This window comes from Euphorbia lathyris, chromosome 10 (assembly GCF_963576675.1).
Source record: "Euphorbia lathyris chromosome 10, ddEupLath1.1, whole genome shotgun sequence".
NCBI classification, from domain to species: Eukaryota; Viridiplantae; Streptophyta; class Magnoliopsida; order Malpighiales; family Euphorbiaceae; genus Euphorbia; species Euphorbia lathyris.
Window position 1 is genome coordinate 15,112,347 of NC_088919.1, and position 22,749 is coordinate 15,135,095.

The 22,749-nt window shown below is 34.3% G+C and overlaps 1 protein-coding gene and 1 pseudogene across 2 annotated transcripts; both read left to right on the top strand.

Moving 5' to 3' along the window:
* The first annotated feature begins 225 nt into the window (after window positions 1-225).
* On the top strand, window positions 226-5,603 carry LOC136209286 (uncharacterized). 2 transcript variants are annotated; one of them, XM_066000713.1, is made up of 6 exons: window positions 226-482; window positions 2,131-2,964; window positions 3,072-3,188; window positions 4,434-4,525; window positions 4,624-4,692; window positions 4,924-5,603. In XM_066000713.1, the coding sequence occupies exons 1-6, from the start codon at window positions 479-481 to the stop codon at window positions 5,515-5,517; spliced, it is 1,710 nt and encodes a 569-aa protein (XP_065856785.1). In that variant the 5' UTR covers window positions 226-478; the 3' UTR covers window positions 5,518-5,603. The 2 variants fall into 2 exon arrangements, with proteins under 2 accessions (XP_065856785.1, XP_065856787.1); XM_066000715.1 differs by having other exon boundaries at window positions 228-482; window positions 4,964-5,300.
* Window positions 5,604-8,779: 3,176 nt separating this feature from the next.
* LOC136208025 (dual specificity protein phosphatase PHS1-like) lies at window positions 8,780-15,409 on the top strand (annotated as a pseudogene).
* The last annotated feature ends 7,340 nt before the right edge of the window (window positions 15,410-22,749 follow it).

Below are 22,749 nucleotides of genomic sequence, written 5' to 3' on the forward strand. Positions count from 1 at the left end.
CTAATCAATTTTTATGGACAAGTTTAGGGAGCTAGTGATACGAAATAAACAAGTTCATGGAGCTGGTAAGATACTTGCAAAGTACAAGGAGCCAATCTACTATTGTGAACAAGTTCAGGGAGCTGGTGATATATTAAGCCAATAGAATATTAAATGTACAGAAAAAGGGATTAAAAAATAAAAAAGGAAAAGTGCCAAATAGTCATTGGAGTATTTTATATTGCGTATTCACTGTACAATCTTCAACTTTGACACAAACTCCAACCCTAATTTCTAATCACATTTCCCTCTCTAAATTTTCCTAAAATCTCTTCGCCATATATTCAAATTTTGTCTCTGAATTCGAAGTTCGATGCCAGAAAAATAGCCGGGCGATCGGTTTTAGATCTTTTGCTTGTCGAATAAGGGGTTCCTTGGAATTACCGATATGCTTTGCCGGAGAAGTGTTAGTTATAGCTTTTAACCCAATTCAATACCAATGGGTAAGTTCTTAATTCTTAATTTTCTCTCTTGTCTTGTGATTGCCTGTGATTATTGGTTTGACCTCTGGGTTGTTGTTCTTCAATTGTTCCTCTGAATTCTTCGAACGCTTTTATCTATTGATGCAGATCGCAAATTGCTTCTGTTATTGTATGCAGTTACATAGTGTTAGTAGTTTCGTTTTTTTCGACTGGAATTCCTTAATTTCTTATAGCAGTCATAACTCTTTCAAACAGTGTGGCTTTGGGATTTAGTTTGATAGTAAACTGTTGTTATCATGTGGTTTTGTTTGGTCAATCATCTATTTACATTAACGCAGTATGGTCAAATATGAGGAAGAAAGCTATAGGAAGCTAATTATTTGATTATCATCTTATGTCTGCTTTAAAGGCGTGTTTGTCCCAAGCAGAGCTACTCCATTATTTTAGAGGCCCTAGGCAGAGAATGTATAGCAGCTATATATTATTGTTGGATAAGACACAAAATTAGCTTATGTTTACTGGGGAAGAACATATTTAGACTCTAGTTGCAAAACATTGCAATCTTAAGCCTAATATGTATAACAGACTGAAATTTTAAACCTCATTAACAAAAGATGAGTTTTTTCATATGTAATTTCATGTTCTGCCTATTAGAGAATATACTAGTTCGTTGTAGATAAACTCTGTATCACAACAGTTAGTTTCCGATATCTAGGCCAGTATCTAGATTAGTCTTTCAATACAACATAAACTGTACTTTGTATAAATAGACATTTTGTCATCAATAACAATTACGGAAGAATCCAATTTGTTACATGGTATATTAGAGAATATATTAGTTCGTTGTAGATAAACTCTGTATCACAACAGTTAGTTTTCGATGTCTAGGCCAGTATCTAGATTAGTCTTTCAATACAACATAAACTGTACTTTGTATAAATAGACATTTTGTCATCAATACAATTACAGAAGAATCCACTTTGTTACACTGCCTATCCTTCAATCTCAATCCAATTTTCCATGCAAAAAGGCTTGAAATTGCACATCCTAATGGAAAGAAACTCATTTTTCGTTAACTAGACTTGAAGTTATACTTTGTCGTAAATGTTTGGCTTAAGATTGTACTTTTTTGTACGTAAAGGTTAAATCCACTCTTCCTGAATAACCTTAGTGCTAAATTTGTAACTTATCGCGATTATTGTTAAGAGAGAAGTTGTGAAATAAAGTTGGAGCCCCCATTTGTGCTATTGTTGTTGAGAGACAGTGATTGAAAAAGAGAGACAATGTGTGCTATTGTTGTCGACTTTCGATTTCATTTTATCATACTGTATTCTTATTTTTTGTATATGATTACTATTAAATTTAGATACCGGATAATAATTATTTATATGTATAATTTTTAACAATTGAGATCTCAAAACTATTGTATTGTAATTGAAATAAGTTTTATATTTTATAAAAAAAAATTGGATTGGGGGAAATTCTATTATGTTCTTGGTCCAATTGATCTCACTGATAAAAAAATATGACAATTGTACAACTTTATTCTTTAAACCAATCATTTCTCAATGAGGTGGTATACATGGTCTCAAGATCTATTGTTATCTTCTTGGTGCTCCACAATTTTCTTTTTGAAACTTTTTAATTTTTTCTTTGGGTGTTTTTGCAGTGAGTCCTAAGCCTGAAAGTGGCGTTAATCCATTCTCTACTCGGGGAGATCCTCCTAAAGTTTTTGAACATCAACAGAGAAGGAAGGATGATGAAAGAGAATTAGACAAAGATTCTAGTAGGACTCAATATGGCAGAGATTCATACAGACATTCTGATAGATATTCCTCTAGGAATTCCCATGGGTATTCTAGACATGATGAGTACAGCAGACGTGAGAAATGTGCAGATGAGGAAGAGAGGCGATTTCAGGCATCATCACGTTCCATTCGGGCTGCTACTTATTCTGATCATACAATAGAAGAAAGTGAGCATGGGAGGTCAAGAGACTATTTGCGAAATGATGACAAATGTTCTCGAGATAAATATGATAGTTCAAAGCATAGAAGTAAGGATAAAGATACAGAATCAGTAGCCCTAGATCGTCAAAAATTTAGGGACAAAGATGCCTCTCCTGATATACCTGACAAGAAGGACCGGGATAGGCGTGACAGGAAGAGGCGGGATGAGAAAAGGGATTATCGTCGGAGTTTTGGTGATCATAAAAGTGATCGTGCCTCTTATTATGCAGGACCCAAAGGGTATCGAAAGGATTCTTCTGGATTGCACCATGAAGGTCTTCACTTCAGGGAATCCTATAAGAATGAACAGAAGGAGCTGAATGGTCAGAAGGATGGGAAAAAACATAATGATTCCGGTAGTAATAGGGATAAAGATCGACACAGTAGAACACTACAACATGAAGACGAAACTGTTTATGGGTTTGAAAATCAAGAATCACTAGCCAAAAAGCCCAAGCTTTTTAGTTCTGACAAGGATGCTGAGGGCAAGAATGGTGATTTTTATATGGCCTATGTTTCACAAGTTTATATTACTCATTTGGTTGTATTACATATTTATGCTATTTTAATTGCATTAATTTCAAATCCTCTGAAACTGTAGCCAATGAAAAGCAGAAGCAAGTATTTGAGGTTGATGGTAAAGTCCATGTGAATAACTCAGAAGCTGCTAATGACCTCAATGCAGCAAAGGTTGCTGCAATGAAAGCTGCTGAATTAGGTACTTGACCTTCATCTCCATTTGGTATCTTGTAGTTAGTGCAACTTCTATGATATTCTGTTTAAATTTAATAATCTCTTACTGGTCCTTTTTGTGTCATGATATTAAATGAGGAAGTTGGTCAATTGTTTGATTCTTACCATAGTTGATGGGCATGTAATTGAAACATATGCTTATACTTGACATTGAAGTCCTCAAGATGATCCACACTTTTGTCCCATGTTCTTTATTATCAAAGCAAATAGGATTTATTTTATTCAGAACAATTTAACCTAAGTTTGCCATTTACATGTCCTTCTGGCTTCTGCAAGTTGATAGACATTTGCTACACGTTTTTAGATTGCTAGAAGCTATTTGAGGCTTTTGAAGTATTTTTCCGTCTTTTTTACTGTCATAAAAGTAGACTTTTAGTGCTTTAGAGGTACTAGCTGCTAAAGGTTTTACTGGCAACATTCTATCTGACGTGGCATGCATTTTAAACTATAAAAAGTGAAAGTAACATAAGGTAATTCCATTATGCAGTGAAGTAGCAGCAGCTTTTCTTTAAATTTCGTTAGTCATTAGTCGAACTTAACCACTTTGTATCTCATTTCAAAATCAAGATGAGCTCAACGATTTGAGTTCTCAGCATGGACAATATGTGAACAAACTCTTGCATATCTTTTCCTCTTGAACCAGAAACATCGATGTATTAGGACTTGATGACTTGTATATGTGCGTTTATGATGGATTTTACAGATAGTGTGGTTTCCTTTATGTTATCCATAGTAACACAGGAAACTATGGAGATTGTTAGGAACTAGAAGAAAACTGGAATTAAGTTCCTCTACCACTAATATTATTCTGAGCTTAGTATCTTCTTAATGATATGACTGGATAGGACAGCAATATCAATATAAACCGTTACTCTTGACTGATATTTCGTAATGCAAATACACTAGGTGAAGGTTTCATTGGTTGGGTCAATGGATTATAAGTTGGAATTTCCTTGTTACTATTTCAAATGGTACTTCTACATCTACAGTTCTAAATTCAGCCTTATGTGTACAAGATTCTTTCATGCTGAGCTGACTAGCAGGATAGAATTTAATATGAAATCTTGTCATTACTGTTTTGAGCTGGCCACCTTGGGCCCACCTCTTGCATCTGTTATGGGAGATAAATCAGAGGATATGGATGTTGACGTGAAAATTAGAAAATTATTGAAAATGTTCTTAGATAAGAGCTATTATGTGTATAATGCAGTTAACAAGAATCTTACTGGGGTGGGTTTTATGTCAACGGAACAAAAGAAAAAGCTGCTCTGGGGGAACAAAAAGAGCACAGCTTCTCAAGAGGTACGTATTGCTTCTTCACATATGAGTTTGCTTTTTTGATCTATGTCATTTACATGGCTGTAAAGTAATGCTGTATTTCTTTGTCCTTAATACGACAGTCTGGTAACCGCTGGGATACTCCGCTATTTGATGACCGTGAAAGACAAGAGAAGTTCAACAAACTCATGGTAAAGATATTTCCTTTTTTTTTTTTTCTTATTTCCTGAAATTTGAACCTTTCTCATGCTGTTACTAGCCTAGTGGTTAATTAGCTGCTTCTTAGTGCTGAGTTTGAACTCATGAAATTTATGTACACAAAATGAAAAACAAAAACAAAAGAAAAAAGAAAAAATGTACGCATAATTGCATCTTCGTACATGAACTATTCTCTGTTAGTTCACCTACTAACACAGTTTCAGAGTCTGAGGTTGCCTTGGTACCTATTATGGCCAATTGTAGGGTGTGAAGGGCGATGTGAATGTAGAACACAAACCAGAAGTGGAGGGAGGCGATGGTCATGGTCGTGTGCAAGCAGAGAAGCAGAAGGAAGTCCAGATGGATTTGGAGAAGCAGTACACTGCTGGACTTCGACGGAGAGATGGTCGCACAGTTGGGTTGGGTCTTTAAGTGTATGCTTAAGATCAGTTTGCATCTGCGTAAGAATGTTTCGTGACATTTTGTTGTACCCTTCTGCGGGAATCATGATTCTGATTGCGTTTAACTCTTGTAACGTCGAGGCAGAATATGGTTTTTGCTACTACACATCAAATATATTTGTGTGCATGTTGATGCTGAAGTGGTTCTGGTTTTGCATGAATGTTAATTCATTGTATCTAGACTTGGCAATTTCGTGTTTCTTTTTGAAATGGTGTTATCTCGTAAATATGTTTCATATGATTATATATGATGTAAATGCTAGAAAAATGATTTTCTTGTCGTGTCAGTTGGGTTGTTCTGTAAACCGTGTTTTCAGATCAGAAATTGCCACGTTTAGTAAACTCGCCATGCCATAAAAAAAAACCATGTCTTTATGGCCCAAAATGCATGCTCACATCACATCAATTGGATATTTCTGTTGCAGGTTCTCCTTTTCATATTAGCTGATATCGAGTCTTTCCAATTTAATTCCATTTATTTGATAACTCATTGAATAACTTTTACAATCTGAGCTATTTAAATTTAATGGAACTGGTTTTTTTTATATATATAAATCTGCAAGGATGAGGGCGAGCCTTGGCGCAATGGTAAACGTTGTTGTCGTGTGACTGAGAGGTCACGAGTTCGAGTCTTAGGAGTGGTCTCTTGCCAAAAAATTGGCAAGGGAAGGCTTACCCCTCTATATGGGGACACGTAGAGTGCACCAGCCGTTTTTCTTATAAATCTAAAAGTGTCGAGTAAAATATGATCATAATGATTGATTCAAGGTATATATACATATATAAGCTTAACAACCCAATTAGGTTTTTGAACTATGTGTTAAAAGTAAGTTTCTAAAATTTATATATGGAAAGTTAATTAGAACATATCATTTTAAAATTATTAAGTTCTTAATGTGTATTGAAACTGTAAATTAGATTCTTTTCATAATTGAATTGGATTATTTCATAATCGAAATAAAATTTTGATTCAGGTATTTTATATTTTTATTTATGTCCAAATCAATATCATATTCAGTTATTTTATATTTTTATTTAGGTACAAATCAATATTTCATTATATTTTAAATTTCAATTTTAGTAAAAATAAAAAATATTTCGGTTATTGAGTGGAATAAAGTTGTAAAACATATCATATGGTCATAGAGGGTAATTTCTCTAAAGAACTAAGTTCTCCGTATATTCCTCTCTAAACGCGCTAACTTAATGGGAATGATAGAACAAACTTGGTCTTTATGTTGAGATCAAGTTGGCTAACTAGATCTCGAGTTTGAGTTCTAGCATATGCAGAAAGCTTTAATTAGGAGAGAATCCACCTAAACTATGTCTGACGAGTCGAACCGAGTAATTAGATAAAGGGCGGCCCGGTCGCATTACGCGTCTCCGCTGAGCGAGGGTCCGGGGAGGGGTCCCACCACAAGGGTGTATTGGGGGCAAGCCTTCCCTTGCCAATCTAAGACTCGAACCCGTGACCTCTGGTCACACGACAACAACGTTTTACCGTTGCGCCAAGGCTCGCCCTCTAAAAATAAACTATAAAAAAAATAAAAATAAACCTTAAGATGAACAAAAAAAAATGTGATATTAAATAAATTAATCTAAATGATTATATTTAATAGTATTAGTTTAAATTAATGTAATATTGTAGAAGTATATGTAATATACTACAAAAAAAATTATTATTTTAAACTTGAATTCTAAATTGGCTATTAAGCATCTTTTGTATTAAGACAAATAAGGGTCTAATATAAGGAATACATTTATTATTTCAATAATAATAATAATTATATAAAATGAAAATGACTAATTTTTATATAATATAAAGGAGAACTTTTTATCTCTAAAATATTATTCTCATTAAGTAAAAGATTAGGAGAAGTTGGAAATTGGATTTTGGGTATTTGATTTCTTTTCTAATCTATGGACCCATATTTTATATCTATAATTTTATTTTCTACATAACTATATTATCATAATTTATTATTTTCTATACCCTCTTTATCTTCTTAATCCTTTTAAACTGATTTTTTAAATCAAATTTTTACTTTTGAAAGTCAAAATAACTTAATTTTTAAATTAAATTTTAATTTATAATAAATGAAAAGATAAAAGTGGTATAATTTTTAGAGAAAAGTACAAAAATAAACCTTATGGTTTAGACCATTTTCAAACATAAATTATGTGGTTTAAAAGTTGGCAAACATGTATCTTATTGAGGTTCATCCTGTTAACAAATATAGACCAAATTGACTAACAGTGTAAAAAAAAAGTAAAAAATGAAAGGAAAAAGAATTAATTTTATCTTTATATTTATTTATTTTATAAATTAACCCCCTTTATTATTTTATTATCACAAACAAATCCCAAAATAAAAATCAAATACACCATCTTCTCCACATGTCTCTAATTTCTTATTTTTCTTCTTTTAAGTTGAACATTTTTAGTTTTTTAGCCTCCAACGTACAAAAACGGTGAAGTTTAGGATGTCGGAGGCTAAAAAAATATGTCTAGTTTGATTTTAAAAAGTAAAAACTGAAAAGAAAATGAGTTAATTTTGTCTTTATATTTATTTATTTTTTTTATTAAACGCCGGTTAACGAGAAGGTGCAAAAAACAGACATCCCAGCAATGCTGACACCTCCGAAAATCACACAAAACCCGAACCAATATTATTAAAGAAAAAGAGAAAAGTTACAAGAATCCAATAACGAAACAAAACCAAATCAAAAGAAGCGATAAGAACCACGCATCCCAAAATCATGCAAAAAAAAAAAGCGAACAACAAAAATCTGGCAAAATATCCCACCAATGCAAACTATCCACCAAACGACCAAAAGAGGCAAGAGAATCAGCAACCGCATTTCCTTCACGATAAATGTGAGAAATGACAAATTGCATTGAATCTAATTTTGATAAACATTCAACCCAACTCTGACAAACCACCCAAGGAACGTTAGAAGACCTACTACGCAACAACTGAACCATATAAGTCGAATCACTTTCTAACCAAAAATGACGCCAACCCTTGTCAAAAGCCGAATGAATAGCAAAAATAGCAGCCTTCAATTCGGCTAAAAAAGCAAAAGACACATCAAAGGGGAAAGCAAAAGCACCCATAAACGTACCATTTGAGGATCGGTAAATACCACCACAACCCGCAGCACCCGGACTACCCAAAACAGAAGCATCAGTATTAACCTTAATCCAACCAATCGGAGGACGCTGCCAAACCACCTGCATAATACGAGGCCCCCTAGGAAATCTTCTATCAATTCTCAATTCCCTCAGAATTTGTAATTCCAGAGAAGAATTCCAAAATAAAAATCAAATACACCATCTTCTCCACCTGTCTCTAGTTTCTTATTTTTCTTATTTTAAGTTGAACATTTTTAGTTTTTTAGTCTCCAACGTACAAAAACGGTGAAGTTTAGGATGTCGGAGGCTAAAAAAAATATGTCTAGTTTGATTTAAAAAAATTACCCCAAATTCGTAAGTATGACTCACACACTTGCTGCAATATTAAAATCAGTTCTCCAAGACGTAAATTTCTGGCTTCACCACTTTATCTATTTAAGATAATACAAACTTCAAGACTTGTTAGCTAATAGGCAACTACGACATGAGAGGGGATGTTGGAATTTTAGGGAAAAGAAATGAAACTACTAACAATCAAAACGTCGTCATTTCCTAGTACATTTCCGATAATGTATACTTGTCATTTAGTATGATGTGCCAATAATAGTATTAAGGGTGACGAATATAGGAGGAATTTTGTTTTCTTAAAAAAACAAAATAGCTTTATTAAGGAGAAAATCCTTAGCAATTACAACATTAAGCCAACTAGAAATAGAAAAAGCACAATACTGATTAGCATTAGATAGAGAGTGTATAATAATACAGTAGTAAGCAACTCTGTTCGCTAAACGAGGAACAAAAGAGACTGAAAAATCTCAGTTATCCTTAAGAATAATCTTATAGTCATTAATAATAGAACCAAATTCTATTAGATATGTTCGGTTGGACCGAATACCCTCCACGAAGAGTTTTGCATCAAGCTTAAATTTGAGTTTCAGCAGTCCTTGGTCTACCACCTTGTTTAGGCTTTTCCGTAGTGTCAGTGCTTCCACTAGCTTTGGATCGTGATTTCTCCAAAGACCGTGCTAAAAATGCCTAGAGATCTTCTTCCATACATGCACAGAATTGCTCTTATACCGCTAGAATTTACAGAAATAAATACCGTAGAATTTTAAATTAAGATAATTAATTAACATAATTAATGGGTTGTTCGCAAGCGAAGTTCATGAACTGGATTAATGAACTGCTCGTGAACAGCTCGTGAGAAGCTCACGAATATAATATTAAGTTCAAACTCATTAATTTTCTAACAAGTCAAGTTTGAATAAAATAAAATAAAAAATTCTGACAAAATGCTTTTTACCATATCATTTTTTTTAGAATTAGACTATGTTCTTTTAGTATTGACTTTTTAAAAATTCTTAAAGTAACCTATTGCCCCTCTCAACATTCTTAAATTCACTTATTAACCCCTTAAATTTACTTAAAAACAAGGATATATAATTTATTATTCTCCACTTTTTTTATGTGATACATTGTTTAGTAATCCTATTTCGAAAAATACAATATAAGGTCTTTATCTAGGGGCGAAGCTAGGGAGGGTCACGGAGGGTCGGTCGACCCTCCAACCCTCCGGAAAACCCCATGGTAGGGTGCTCCGCTGCTGTTAGGTGCAGAAATCGCCATGGATGGGAGCCCCCATCTCTATAATTCTTTTTTTGGCTTAATACATCATTTGCCCCTTGAATTTGTCCAAAAAGTTTGATTGGTCCCCTGAACTTTCAAAGCATCACGATAGCACCCTGAACTTGCAAAAAATATTTAGTTAGCCCTATGAACTTGAGTAAAATGTAATCATTTGATCAAAATTGGTCGCAAAAAAAGTAAGCTAAATGTGGGATATGTATTGTACGAGTCTTAAAATGTTATTAGATAATTAAAAATTAAATTAAAAATGAAGTTATTACTTGCTCAATTATACAACCTGTCTTCTCTAATATTAGAATTGCATACATCGATTTTGGTTGTTTTATTTTTTTAAGACTCGTACAATATATTTTCCGCATTTAACTTACTTTTTTTGCGACCGAGTAATCAAATGATTAGATTTTATGCAAGTTCAGGGAGCTATCGGGACATTTTAAAAGTTTAGGGGGTCAATAAAGCTTTTTGGACAAGTTCAAGGGGCAAATGATGTATTAAGCCTTTTTTCTTCAATCATACAGCTAAAACGACGTGGTTTTAGTAGTATTGGGGGCATTTAAAAATTGTGGAAATGACTTCTGTACCCTTCATTTAAAACCTGTATTAAGCCTTTATATATTACACATCATTTGTTATTTACTCCTGTTCTATCAACATCGCGAATCCGCGGGAAAGGAAGGAGAGGAGCTGGTGCCGCCATTCAACCTTCCTGCTGCTACCGGCGGCCGTTCATTTGCTGCTTCTGCCGACGCCGTTCATCTCCTCCGCCGGAATTTGGGGAAGAGAGATATAGAGGTGAGTTTTTAATTTAAGGTTTTAATTTTAGGGTTTTAATGGGATTTTGATTTTAGGGTTTTTGACTAAATTGAATTGAAATTGATACTGTGATAGTTAGGGTTTTAATTTTAGGGGTTTTCGTTTATTGAATTGATTGAAATTGACTGAATTGAATGTGATTTTTTTAGGGTTCAATTGAATTTAGGACTGAATTGAATTGAGTTTAGGATTGAATTGAATTGGATATTTTGAGGGTTTTCAATTGAATTTAGGATTGAATTCAATTGAATGTCATATTGAATTGAATTGAAATTGATAATGTGATAGTTAGGGTTTTAATTTTAGGGGTTTTCATTTATTGAATTGATTGAAATTGACTGAATTGAATCTGATTTTTTAGGGTTCAATTGAATTTAGGACTGAATTGAATTTAGTTTAGAATTGAATTGAATTGAATTGGATATTTTGAGGGTTCAATTGAATTTAGGATTGAATTGTATTGAATGTGATATTGAATTGAATTGAAATTGATAATGTGATAGTTAGGGTTTTAATTTTAGGGGTTTTCATTTATTGAATTGTTTGAAATTGACTGAATTGGATGTGATTTTTTTAGGGTTCAATTGAATTGAATTGGATATTTTGATGGTTCAATTGAATTTAGGATTAAATTGAATTGAATGTGATATTGAATTGAATTGATTTATGAATATGTTTAAGTACCATTGAATTTTCTTTTTCTTACATGGTTAAGCCTCCTCGAGCTTAGAGTCCTGGCTCCGCCACTGATCTGAACTATAATGTCGCTGCTTTTCTGCTCTTCCGCCCTCCCTCTCTTCGACCTTCCCCCTCAGGAAACCACAACGGCTCTTTCGCCTCAGGAAACCACAACGGCTCTTTTGATATCAACGCCTCAGGAAACCACAACGACTCTTTCGCCTCATGAAACCACAACGACTCTTTCGCCTCATGAAACCACAATGGCTCAGGAAACCACAATGGCTCTTTCGCCTCAGGAAACCACAACTCTTTCGCCTCAGGGTAGAGAAGCCGAGAGGTAATCCACTGAATTACTTACCATCCTAAGATATCAATGATAACCTATGTTGTACGGACGCTTCTAATCACTAGGGTTTCTGTCTTTCTGTGTGTGTCTGTGTCCGTGTCCATTTTCGTTTCTAGGCTAGTTGTTTAGGAAGGTTATGTTTTAGAAATAAAGTTTCCCATGTCAGTATCCGTGTCCGTGCAACATAGTTGATAACTTAACTATGCATTAGAGTCAACTAGGTATACAACTCCTTACATTGTTGTTGCTAAAATTGTCACCCCAGGGTAGTAGAACCAATTGTTGGTGCAAGGAGTGATCCACCTCATGTGATTAATTTGTTAGATAGGCTTGGCAGAGCTGTGGTTTTGGACATCGAATCCAAATCTTTTTCCTGGGACATGCTATCTTCACTTCACCATAGTAGTAGCATTGGACATTCTGAGGATGAAATGAATAAAGCACGTGCACTCAAGGTCATAGGAAAAAAAAATAAGCACATGCATTTTGTATAGATCAATGAACTTCAACTATGTTTGTTTCTTCATCTGACTATGTCAAATATTTAAAGAACATAATAATACATCTTTGTTTCTTCATCTGACTATGTCAAATATTTTTCTGTTATGTGCAATTAGGTAACTGTAAATTCTGGGGGAGTTGTCTTCTTTGCAATATTCAATCAGTCTGGAGACAATGCCTCTATTTCTAAAGATGCAGCAGCTGTTATCAAATTTTCATCTTCGAGGATGGCAACACAATCTGAACGTCTTGGCTTTGAATTTGCTAAGTGGTTAGGAGTCCAAACTCCACAGGTGATATTGCTGTACCTTGGTAGTCTCATCATTTGCAACCATCACTTAAACAAGATTTCGTGCTTGCATTTTTCCATTTTCTTAATTATAGTGATTTTGATGGAGCGTTGCAGGCTAGAGTAATTCATAATTGCAGTTCAGAGTGGCTCCAGATTAAGGAGGCTGCAGAAAGAGCAAGAGCTACATCAACTTCCGAGGGAGATAAAATTGGTGAAATTACTTGTTCAGAACTTCTGGAAGCTCTTGATCTTAGCCGGTGCCTTCTTCTGATGAGGTGAAATCAAAACCTAGTTTGTGAATTGTAAAATTTCTTCTAGTTAAATTAGACTGGAATGAGCTGGTCAAGCTTCGACTTACTCTATGCCTTCATTAAAGAAAAGAAGCATATTTAGAACCTTAGGACAGCTCTTTTGAGACACTCCCTAGTAATTCTAGGAATTGAAATTGTTATTGCATGCAGATTCTGTTCCAGCTCCCTTGATCTATATCCAGGGTATAAACCCTCGCCCTAATGGACATAACTTTCTGGCTTTTGCAGTTATATTCATGGATCTCCTTTATTGGAAAGCTCAAATGCGTTCAAACGTGAAACTGCAGAGAAAACTGCGGCAGCTCTTGGCAGGGTCTTGTTGTTGGACCTTGTCATCAGAAATGAAGATAGATTGTCTTGCCGGCAACTCGGATGGCGTGGAAATCCAGACAATTTGTTGTTGGCTGATAAAATGATCACTGCAAACGACTCAATCCTCTCTGAACTCCTCAACTTTCAAATTGTAGCCATTGATTCTGGTGTTCCTCGCCGACCTCCTTCTGGAAAACGTACAAATGACCATGCAAATTACCCTAAATTGGTCGAGTTACTTCTTAACAATTATGGTTATTCCTCTAATTTGTTATATGACATAACAGGAGGGAGATTATGATCCCCTCCTTTAGAAGATGCCAATATAAATGGTGTACGAGGAACAGAAATTACTTCAGTCGTTCATCATTTTCGTAATGGGTTCCGCGCTGCTCTTAGGGATCTTAAAAAGCTTCCATATTTTTCTTTTAACACTTCACCAGAAGCTAGATAACTTGTTGCGGGCATTTATGAACATTTCAAGTAAAATTTCTGGAGACTCTGACAAAGAGGATATCATGGTTCCTGACACAGCTTTAAATGGGGGTCTTCATTGTCCTTCTCCACCTGGTAAAGATCGGTTCCTGAATGATAATCATCCAGATTTTAGTGATTCAGAATTGCCGAGAACAGTACCAAGGTCTTCATCTTCTGGAAATAAAGAAAGCTCGGACTCCCGTTCTCCCATGTCTAAAGAATGCTGGTCAGGGAAGTTGTCCAAGGCGGGTGACATCCATCTGACGAAGCTTCGCCACATCCATAAATGTGCCAAGGTCTGTACAATAAGGTGTTTCTATGGATTTTATCCTATATGTTAAACCATATTATTAAAAATAATAATAATTCACTAGTTATATAGCAGTGCTTTTAATTGTGAGTAGCATTGAGCAAATTATGCATGGTATTCCATAAACACGTACATTTGCACAATTTGAATTGTTATTGTTCTGCTCAGGTTGATACAGAATCAAATAAAAAATTGGAACAGTGGAACGAAATGCTGAGAACAGATGCTATAAAACTCTGTCAGGATAATAATTTTATGACAGGATTTTTTGAAGGAACTGACACTAACTATGTTGTAGATGCTTATGAGTTGAAGGTAAATCAAAAAGTGCTACTAAACAAGCGCACTTCACTTTCAAACAGATGCGAAAATTTCTTTCTTCGGGTGTTTGATATTATCTTATATCTCTATCTTACAGATTAGATTAGAACACATTCTTGAGAGAATATCATTGATCTCTGATGCTGCAGACACAGAGAAACCATCACCACTCACAAATTATCTATCTATCGGTGGGTGTATTTCAAGATGTGGGCCATTGCTTAATGGGTTTTCGTCTTCGAGATCATCAAGGCTCCCGCGTGTTTGCTTACCATGATCCGTTTGATGGTGCTTTTGAACCCATTCTGGCAGAAGTTGTTTGCATCAAGGAAGCCCTCTCTTGGATCAAAACGTCCAGTTTCAGAAATGTGGCAGTTCTCTCGGATTTCCTCACTTTAGTTCAAGCAATCTTACATCCTTTCTCGCATTGTTCTTATATGTCCGATGTAGTGGCTGATTGTGTTATTTTACTTAGAGATTAGATAATTGTTCGTTGGATCTCTTTTATTCAACGTTTAGCATAGCTTAGCTCGATTTTGTACTCTAGCTTTTCAAATTACTGTTTTTCATTAATAAAAGCATCTGTTTGTCCATATTGTTGGAAGGACTACTTTTCCTATAACAGCTCTTGGAGTTTCTTTAGATGGTGAATGCTTTATAGGACTTGTTGAAAACTTTGAATCAAGGCTCGTTACTCCAATCATGTCTTGTATAAAAATTTAGGGTATTATTTTTGTAATCTATACCTGGTGATTGATTGCTCCTGAAGATTCTCAGTTGTGTTACTCTAGAGAAACCTATATGTTGGAAATCAAACTGTTCTTTGAACTCATCTAGGGGTAGTGTACAAGATTCAATTCATGTTGAGCTGACTAGCAAGATAGAATTTAATATGAAATCTTGTCATTACTGTTTTGAGCTGGCCTCTTGCATCTGTTATGGGAGAGAAATTAGTGTTAGAGGATATGGATGTTCACGTGAAAATTAGAAAATTATTGAACATGTACTCAAATAAGAGCTATTATGTGTATAATGCAGTTAACAAGAATCTTACTGGGGTGGGTTTTATGTCAACGGAACAAAAGAAAAAGCTGCTCTGGGGGGAACAAAAAGTGCACAACTTCTCAAGAGGTACGTATTCACATATGAGTTTGCTTTTTCAATCTATGTCATTTACATTGCTGCCTCCTAAAGTAATGATGTATTTCTTTGTCCTTAATACAACAGTCTGGTAATTGGTGGGATACTCCGCTATTTGATGACTGTAAAAGACAAGAGAAGTTCAACAAACTCATGGTAAAGATATTTCCTTTTTTTTCTTCTTATTTCCTCAAATTTGAACCTTTCTCATGCTGTTACTAGCCTAGTGGTTAATTAGCTGCTTCTTAGTGCAGAGTTTGAACTCATGAAGTCAATTTTTATTTATGTACACAAAATGAAAAACAAATAGAATAAGAAAGAAATAAATAGAAAAAAGAACGAAAATCAAGATAGCAAGGCAAACATGACGCAAAGGAAAGAAGATTAAGATCTGAACCGATACATATCATACAGTATTGAATATTCCACACTTCCACTGTGCCTTTTTTTTTGACTGTGAGGAAGCTCTGCTGCAAGTCAGAGTTCTTAAATTAAGAATTTTATTTGGAATTATTATCATGGAAGAGTTACTAGTTAATTTGAAATTTGTTTCGTGCATTTTATGATTAAGGTTGTTTTTATTTGACTATTTATTGTATTTTAGAAATGTTAATTGTTGCCATATATATATATATATATATATATATAGTGCGCCTTGTGTCTCTCAGGCGCGCGACTGCGCCTAGGTTATAGGACCCCCTTGCGCCTTGCGCCTTAAATAACTATGGGCCTAGGTTCTAGACCGGCCAGACAGAGTGCTAAAATATCTATTTGGTTTATTCATACTGATTACTACATTTGGGTTTATTATAACTCTTGAAAGGTTATGCTATTTCACCTGAGCTTAAAGGGCTTTATCCCCACAAATTCCGATCAAGTAGGCAATTGTAACTTTTACAGGTTTGAGTTTTAGGCTCAATGATTTAATGAAATGCTGTCAAAGTGTCTTGGACAAAAGGTCTAGAGTTCAGATCCTAGACTGTCATTGTTTTTAATGGAATTCTTTTTTAGTACGAGGAATATCTATTTTTATGCACGCTTCATTCCAATGGATATTCATGTGAGGCATGTGTTGGAGGGGGATGCTGCAGATCGGCTATCCTCCCTTTCTCAGGTTCCTAGCCCAATCAAGCGTAGCGATCACTGAACACTTGAATTCCTATTTTTATTAAAATAGAATATTTCTTGGATGTATTTAAAACAATTATTAGAGATCTCAACTACGAGCTTGATCTTTGTAGATATAACTTATTTTGTCCAGGACCCGCTTCATGATGTTGTGAGTTCAGCAAAGAAATAGAGGGGGTTACAGTTGATGTGGCTCTACAATGGTAATTTACTTTGTACTAGTTCATGTTGCAACTTATGTATAAATTTTTGCACCACACATTGTTGTGTCTAAAATATTATATGGAATTGTTCCAGATCTTGATGGCCCTTCAATTTGTGACAGTTTGTTCATTCATTCATTCTTTACTAGGTCTTCTGATGCATACTCACTCAGATACAGTACTGGGATATGCCAATAGCATACGTACTATTGATGGTGGCACTCATATAGATGGTTTCAAAGCATCATTAACCAGAATTCTCAATAACCTTGGGGAAAAGTTAAAGATCATGAAGGTGTGTTCATTTTAGAAAAATTCTCAGTGTATTTCTGTTCAATTTGAATGCGTCGCTAGAGTCCTTTGTGGCCAAGGACTTCTAATTTTAGTTCTTACTAATCATGGGATATTATTTATTTAAAGTTGATATGCATGCTGAATGTGTGCTCTCATTTGATCACTTCTGCCTCACCATCTCCACTGTATCCACTTTTTCTTCTTACATTTGTTTATTGAATTAATAAATTTTATACATGCACTATATTATTTGAGAATAACACAAAAGGCTAACATAATTGTATAAGATCCAAAGTCTTGGGACTAGTTAGAGAGACACTACATATCAGGCAAAACAATTTTGTGGTTGATTAAAAGCAATTTTAAATGTTATTTTTCCGCGGATTACTTATTCAAATAGCTTTAGTTATTCTGAATCATTTGCTCTTTCAGGATAAAGATATTAATTTAAGTGGTGAGCATGTAAGGGAGGGTTTAACAGCAATCGTAGTCCAGAATTTGAAGGTCAAACTAAGGTAATGTTTGGTATTCATTCTATATGGTGAATTCTTCAATGGTTACTTTGACTAAATGTTGACATTTGTTGGTTCTTTATTTCATTACAATGTGAAATTTCCTGTGCAGGCAAAGATATATTTTGCCCCTAATTGAATTTTGATTTTTCTAGAGAAGTCCAGAATTACAGTTAGCTCACTTGACTGTCATTATTAATTGAAATCTAGATATTTGATCTTTATCATTTGATCCTTGCAGAAATTTTTATAGTTGAGGGAGATTCCGCTGGTGGAAGTGCAAAACAGGGTCGTGATAGGCGGTTCCAGGTATTGGGCCAAATTGATATGTTTTGATCTGCAAGCAACTGCAGATGCTAGCTTATCCAATAAACAAGAATAGAGATAGCTCGTTCATTGTGTTCAAGAATTGCTAAAATAGTTTTGTGCTCAAAGCAGTTTTGCTTTACAAATGCTAAGATTTCTAGTTGTCCCAAGAAATAGATAGAAGAGTACCAGATAACACATTGTCATCTAGGAAAAAAGAACCTGTTTTCTTGAAACATCAAGCTCCTACTATTTTTTTTAAAGAAAAGTTAAGTATGTGGGTAAATCGGGTTTCTGAAGCCTTTTTTTTTAATCCAGAAAAATGTTGAAACCCCTTGTTTTCAGAAAAGTAGAAGAAAATGGACATCTTTCAAATGTCAATTTTAGGCCTTTTGTGTGTTTATGAGGTGAACATGTCTTTTGCTCTTCTGATGGACAATAAAGTTGAAATTATGGAGGGAATATAGAATCTACTTTTGTTGAAGACTTGAAGTAAATGCACCTCTTAAAGTTCTAAGACATGTTTCATGTATGAGCTCTGTGTGACTGCATTTTGTACCCCTTTTTTAAGCCCATAGTCTTAGTTTTAGTATTTTCACCATGCAATATCTTCTGTATTAGTGGTGTAACTTCTGGATTGCGCAGTTAACTTTAAAATATATTATATGTCCTAGTGGACTTCTTTTTATAAAAGTACCATTTGCGAGATTTTTTTAAAATGTTCTTCTTGGCTTTTCCGATCACTATCTGCCATTTCATAAAAGTCTTGCTGCCCACAGAATCTTGATTTCCAAGATGTTGTTGCAGGCTATTCTCCCCCTGAACATAGAAAGGAAAGATGAGGCTGCAATGTACAAGAATGAAGAAATTCAAAATCTTATACTTGCCCTTGGACTTGGAGTGAAGGTTTTCTTTTCTTTTCTCTCATTGCTTTTGCCCTTTGATCCTAGCTTCCCATAATAATAATGGCAATAAGTCTTCTAGCTGCTAATTGTTTTTAAGGCATAGAATATTCTTCTTTATAGGGAGAAATTTTCAAAAAAGAGGCTCTATGGTATCATAAGATCATCATATTAACAGATGCTGATGTTGATGGTGCACACATCCGAACTCTTCTGCTGACCTTTTTCTTTAGATATCAGGTAGATAACTGAGAAGATTGTGAAATTGAATATTGCTCGAATAAAAATTGAATGTGGATTATAATTATGGATAATTCTATCTTGTAGAAAGGCTTATTCGATGAAGGTTGCATATATGTTGGTGTTCCCCCTCTTTACAAGGTTGGATTTGGCACTGTGAAAAGCTTGGCACTGTCTATTCCAAATAACAATGCTCGTAGTTCCCTTTTTTTTCCTTTTCTTTTTGTTCTGCTTTATTTTCATCATTGCCCCTCAAATGATCAGGTTGAGAGGGGAAAACAAGCATACTATTGTTATGGTGATGCAGAACTCAAAAAGATTCAGCGCTCATTCCCTTCAAATGCATCATATAACATCCAAAGGTTCATAGGTAAGACATAAAATCTAGTTCAATGATGCATAAAACTATTTATACGAGGCAATCCTCCTCCTTAGACGTACCCTTTGGGTTGAGTTTTGCCTCAAGTTCTCAACAAGAGAGAACTCCATGATCTCAGAGAATTAGAATTGTATGAGATAGCTTGCTTTGTTCCATTCAAGTTCCTCCTTTTATGGAAAGTACAACCCTAAGGAGATAAAAGCAAATAGTTAAGTAATCAGTAAGTCTGATCTGATATAATCTACTGCAGCAGACCTAATCTATCCAGTTTCCTTCTATTTTCATGCTGATGTATCTGAATGTCTGACATTATCCTAATAAGATGAATGCATAGCATGGATCTGCATGCAGTGCTCATCTTCAAAATCTGTGAATTCTATTTAATAATAAATAGAATTTCATTAGCAGCCTTTTGCCTTATTTTTTTTTTTTAGAAAAAGCAAAATTCCTCTCACCACATTATTGAAACCTCTCTTGGTTGTTTCTCATAGGTACTCAATATATTTATCTGAACTACTTTTTTTTCTTTTTATATTATTCTTTGAAATGTTTACCCTTTGGCTTGAGGCATTGCACTGTAATTTTTGTATGCTATACTTTGTATTGGGTTATATGTATAGAAAGTGGAAGAGTAAATATGTGAAGAAGATATTATTCTTCTCTGTTTGGACATGGATGGAATAAAAATAAATGGAGGTTGTCTTTAGAGTTGTCAATTTGTAACACGTGGACACGATATACAGAGACAATCCGCCTGACATGAATATTAGTTTTTGTTGCATTTATATCATATATAATCAAATGGAATATATAGATCATATGACACGACACCTATTTGTGTTCTCTCTCTCTCTCTATGGGTAGATAGATGGATAGGGACATGAACACCCTTGAACGTGAAGAGCACTTGACAATTAAGAATATTTTGAATATTGTTAGGGTTGGGAGAAATGATGCCTGTACAACTATGGGAAACAACAATGGACCCTGAAAGAAGGGTGCTGAAGCAATTAGTGGTTGAGGATGCATCAGAGGCTCATAATGTTTTTTCTTCCCTAATGGGTGCTAAGGTATGCGGATCAAGCGTGTTTCTTATTATCTAGTTTCATGGTTACATATAGCTGGTGAATTTATAAAGTTCTCATAATATTAATGACTAGTGGCGACAATTCTCGATAACTTGACATGTTCACATCATGTTAACTTTTAGCAAAATTTCCTTTTGCAGTTTCGATTTGGCTTTGTCGTACTCTTGTTGTTTTAGGTGGATGGCCGGAAGAAACTTATCGAGAATTCTGCATGAATGGTTGACATTGATCAACTCGACATTTGATAGCAGCATTATGAGAGTGAAAGTTTTGTTGTTGCATGCTGTAAAACTGCACCAGATTGACATTTCTTTACGTCGACATTGGAAGGGCAAGAAAGAAGGATTTTTGAATAGCATTGGCATTCGTCAGTCGCAACAACACTTGTACATGTGTATTTCTTAGGGTGTAAGGGGGAAGTATTTTTTTATGGTTACAAATCCTGAGAACTCATCTATCTTCCCCCTTGGTCTTGGCCGGTAAATTATTATGAATTAATTATGTTGTTACGTCTATTTTGACTTTAAAACCAGCAATTTTAGTCTACCATACCATTTTGGAAAAGGTAAAGAAAAGGGTTGAGAATTTAGCATCAATTACTTGTATTCACTCATATTGAACTTATTATTGGGTTAAAACTTAAGTTAAGCTAGATCTTTTTAATCAAGATGACCTCTGAATTTTTTTCTAATCTGGGTTCAGTTTGGTTTGTAAGTGTATGCTTAAGATCAGTTTGCATCTGCGTAAGAATGTTTCGTGACATTTTGTTGTACCCTTCTGCGGGGATCATGACTCTGATTACGTTTAACTCTTGTAACCTCGAGGCAGAATATGGTTTTTGCTACTACACATCAAATATATTTGTGTGCATGTTGATGCTGAAGTGGTTCTGGTTTTGCATGAATGTTAATTCATTGTATCTAGACTTGGCAATTTTGTGTTTCTTTTTGAAATGGTGTTATCTCGTAAATATGTTTCATATGATTATATATGATGTAAATGCTAGAAAAATGATTTTCTTGTCGTGTCAGTTGGGTTGTTCTGTAAACCGTGTTTTCAGATCAGAAATTGCCATGTTTAGTGAACTCGCCATGCCCTGAAAAAAAAACCATGTCTTTATGGCCCAAAATGCATGCTCACATCTCCTTTTCTTTCCTGCTTCTGTTGTTTGATGCTATTTTGATGGGCATTATCAATTGGATATTTCTGTTGCAAGTTCTCTTTTTCATATTAGCTGATATCGAGTCTTTTCAATTTAATTCCATTTATTTGATAACTCATTGAATAACTTTTACAATCTCAACTATTTAAATTTAATGGAACTGTTTTTTTTTAATAAATCTGCAAGTATGAGGGCGAGCCTTGGCGCAACGGTAAACGTTGTTTTCGTGTGACTGAGAGGTCACGGGTTAGTGCACCGGCCGTTTTTTTAATAAATCTGCAAGTGTCTGAGTAAAATATGATCATAATGATTGATTCAAGGTATATACATATATAGGTATATACATATATAGGCTTAACAGCCCAATTAGGTTTTTGAACTATGTGTTAAAAGTAAGTTTCTAAAATTTATATATGGAAAGTTAATTAGAACATATCCTTTTAAAATTATTAAGTCCTTAATGTGTATTAAAACCGTAAATTGGATTCTTTTCATAATCGAAATAAAATTTTGATTCAGTTATTTTATATTTTTATTATGTCCAGATCAATATCATATTCGGTTATTTTATATTTTTATTTAGGTACAAATCAATATTTCATGATATTTTAAATTTCAATTTTAGTAAAAATAAAAAATATTTCGGTTATTGAGTGGAATAAAGTTGTAAAACATATCATATGGTTATAGAGGGTAATTTCTCTAAAGAACTAAGTTCTCCGTATATTCCTCTCTAAACGCGCTAACTTAATGGGAATGATAGAACAAACTTGGTCTTTATGTTGAGATCAAGTTGGCTAACTAGATCTCGAGTTCGAGTTCTAGCATATATTCAGAAAGCTTTAATCATCTTTTGTATTAAGACAAACTAGTACCAAATTAGGGAAATAAGGAATACATTTATTATTTTAATAATCATAATTATTATTATATTTCTTAAACTGTTTTTAAAATGAAAATGACTATTTTTTATATAACATCAAGGAGAACTGTTTATAAATTGGATTTGGGTATTTGATTTCTTTTATATCTATATGTATAAAATAGAATAAGAATGGGTTAAATTCCTATTACTTTGGCAGAGTTCAA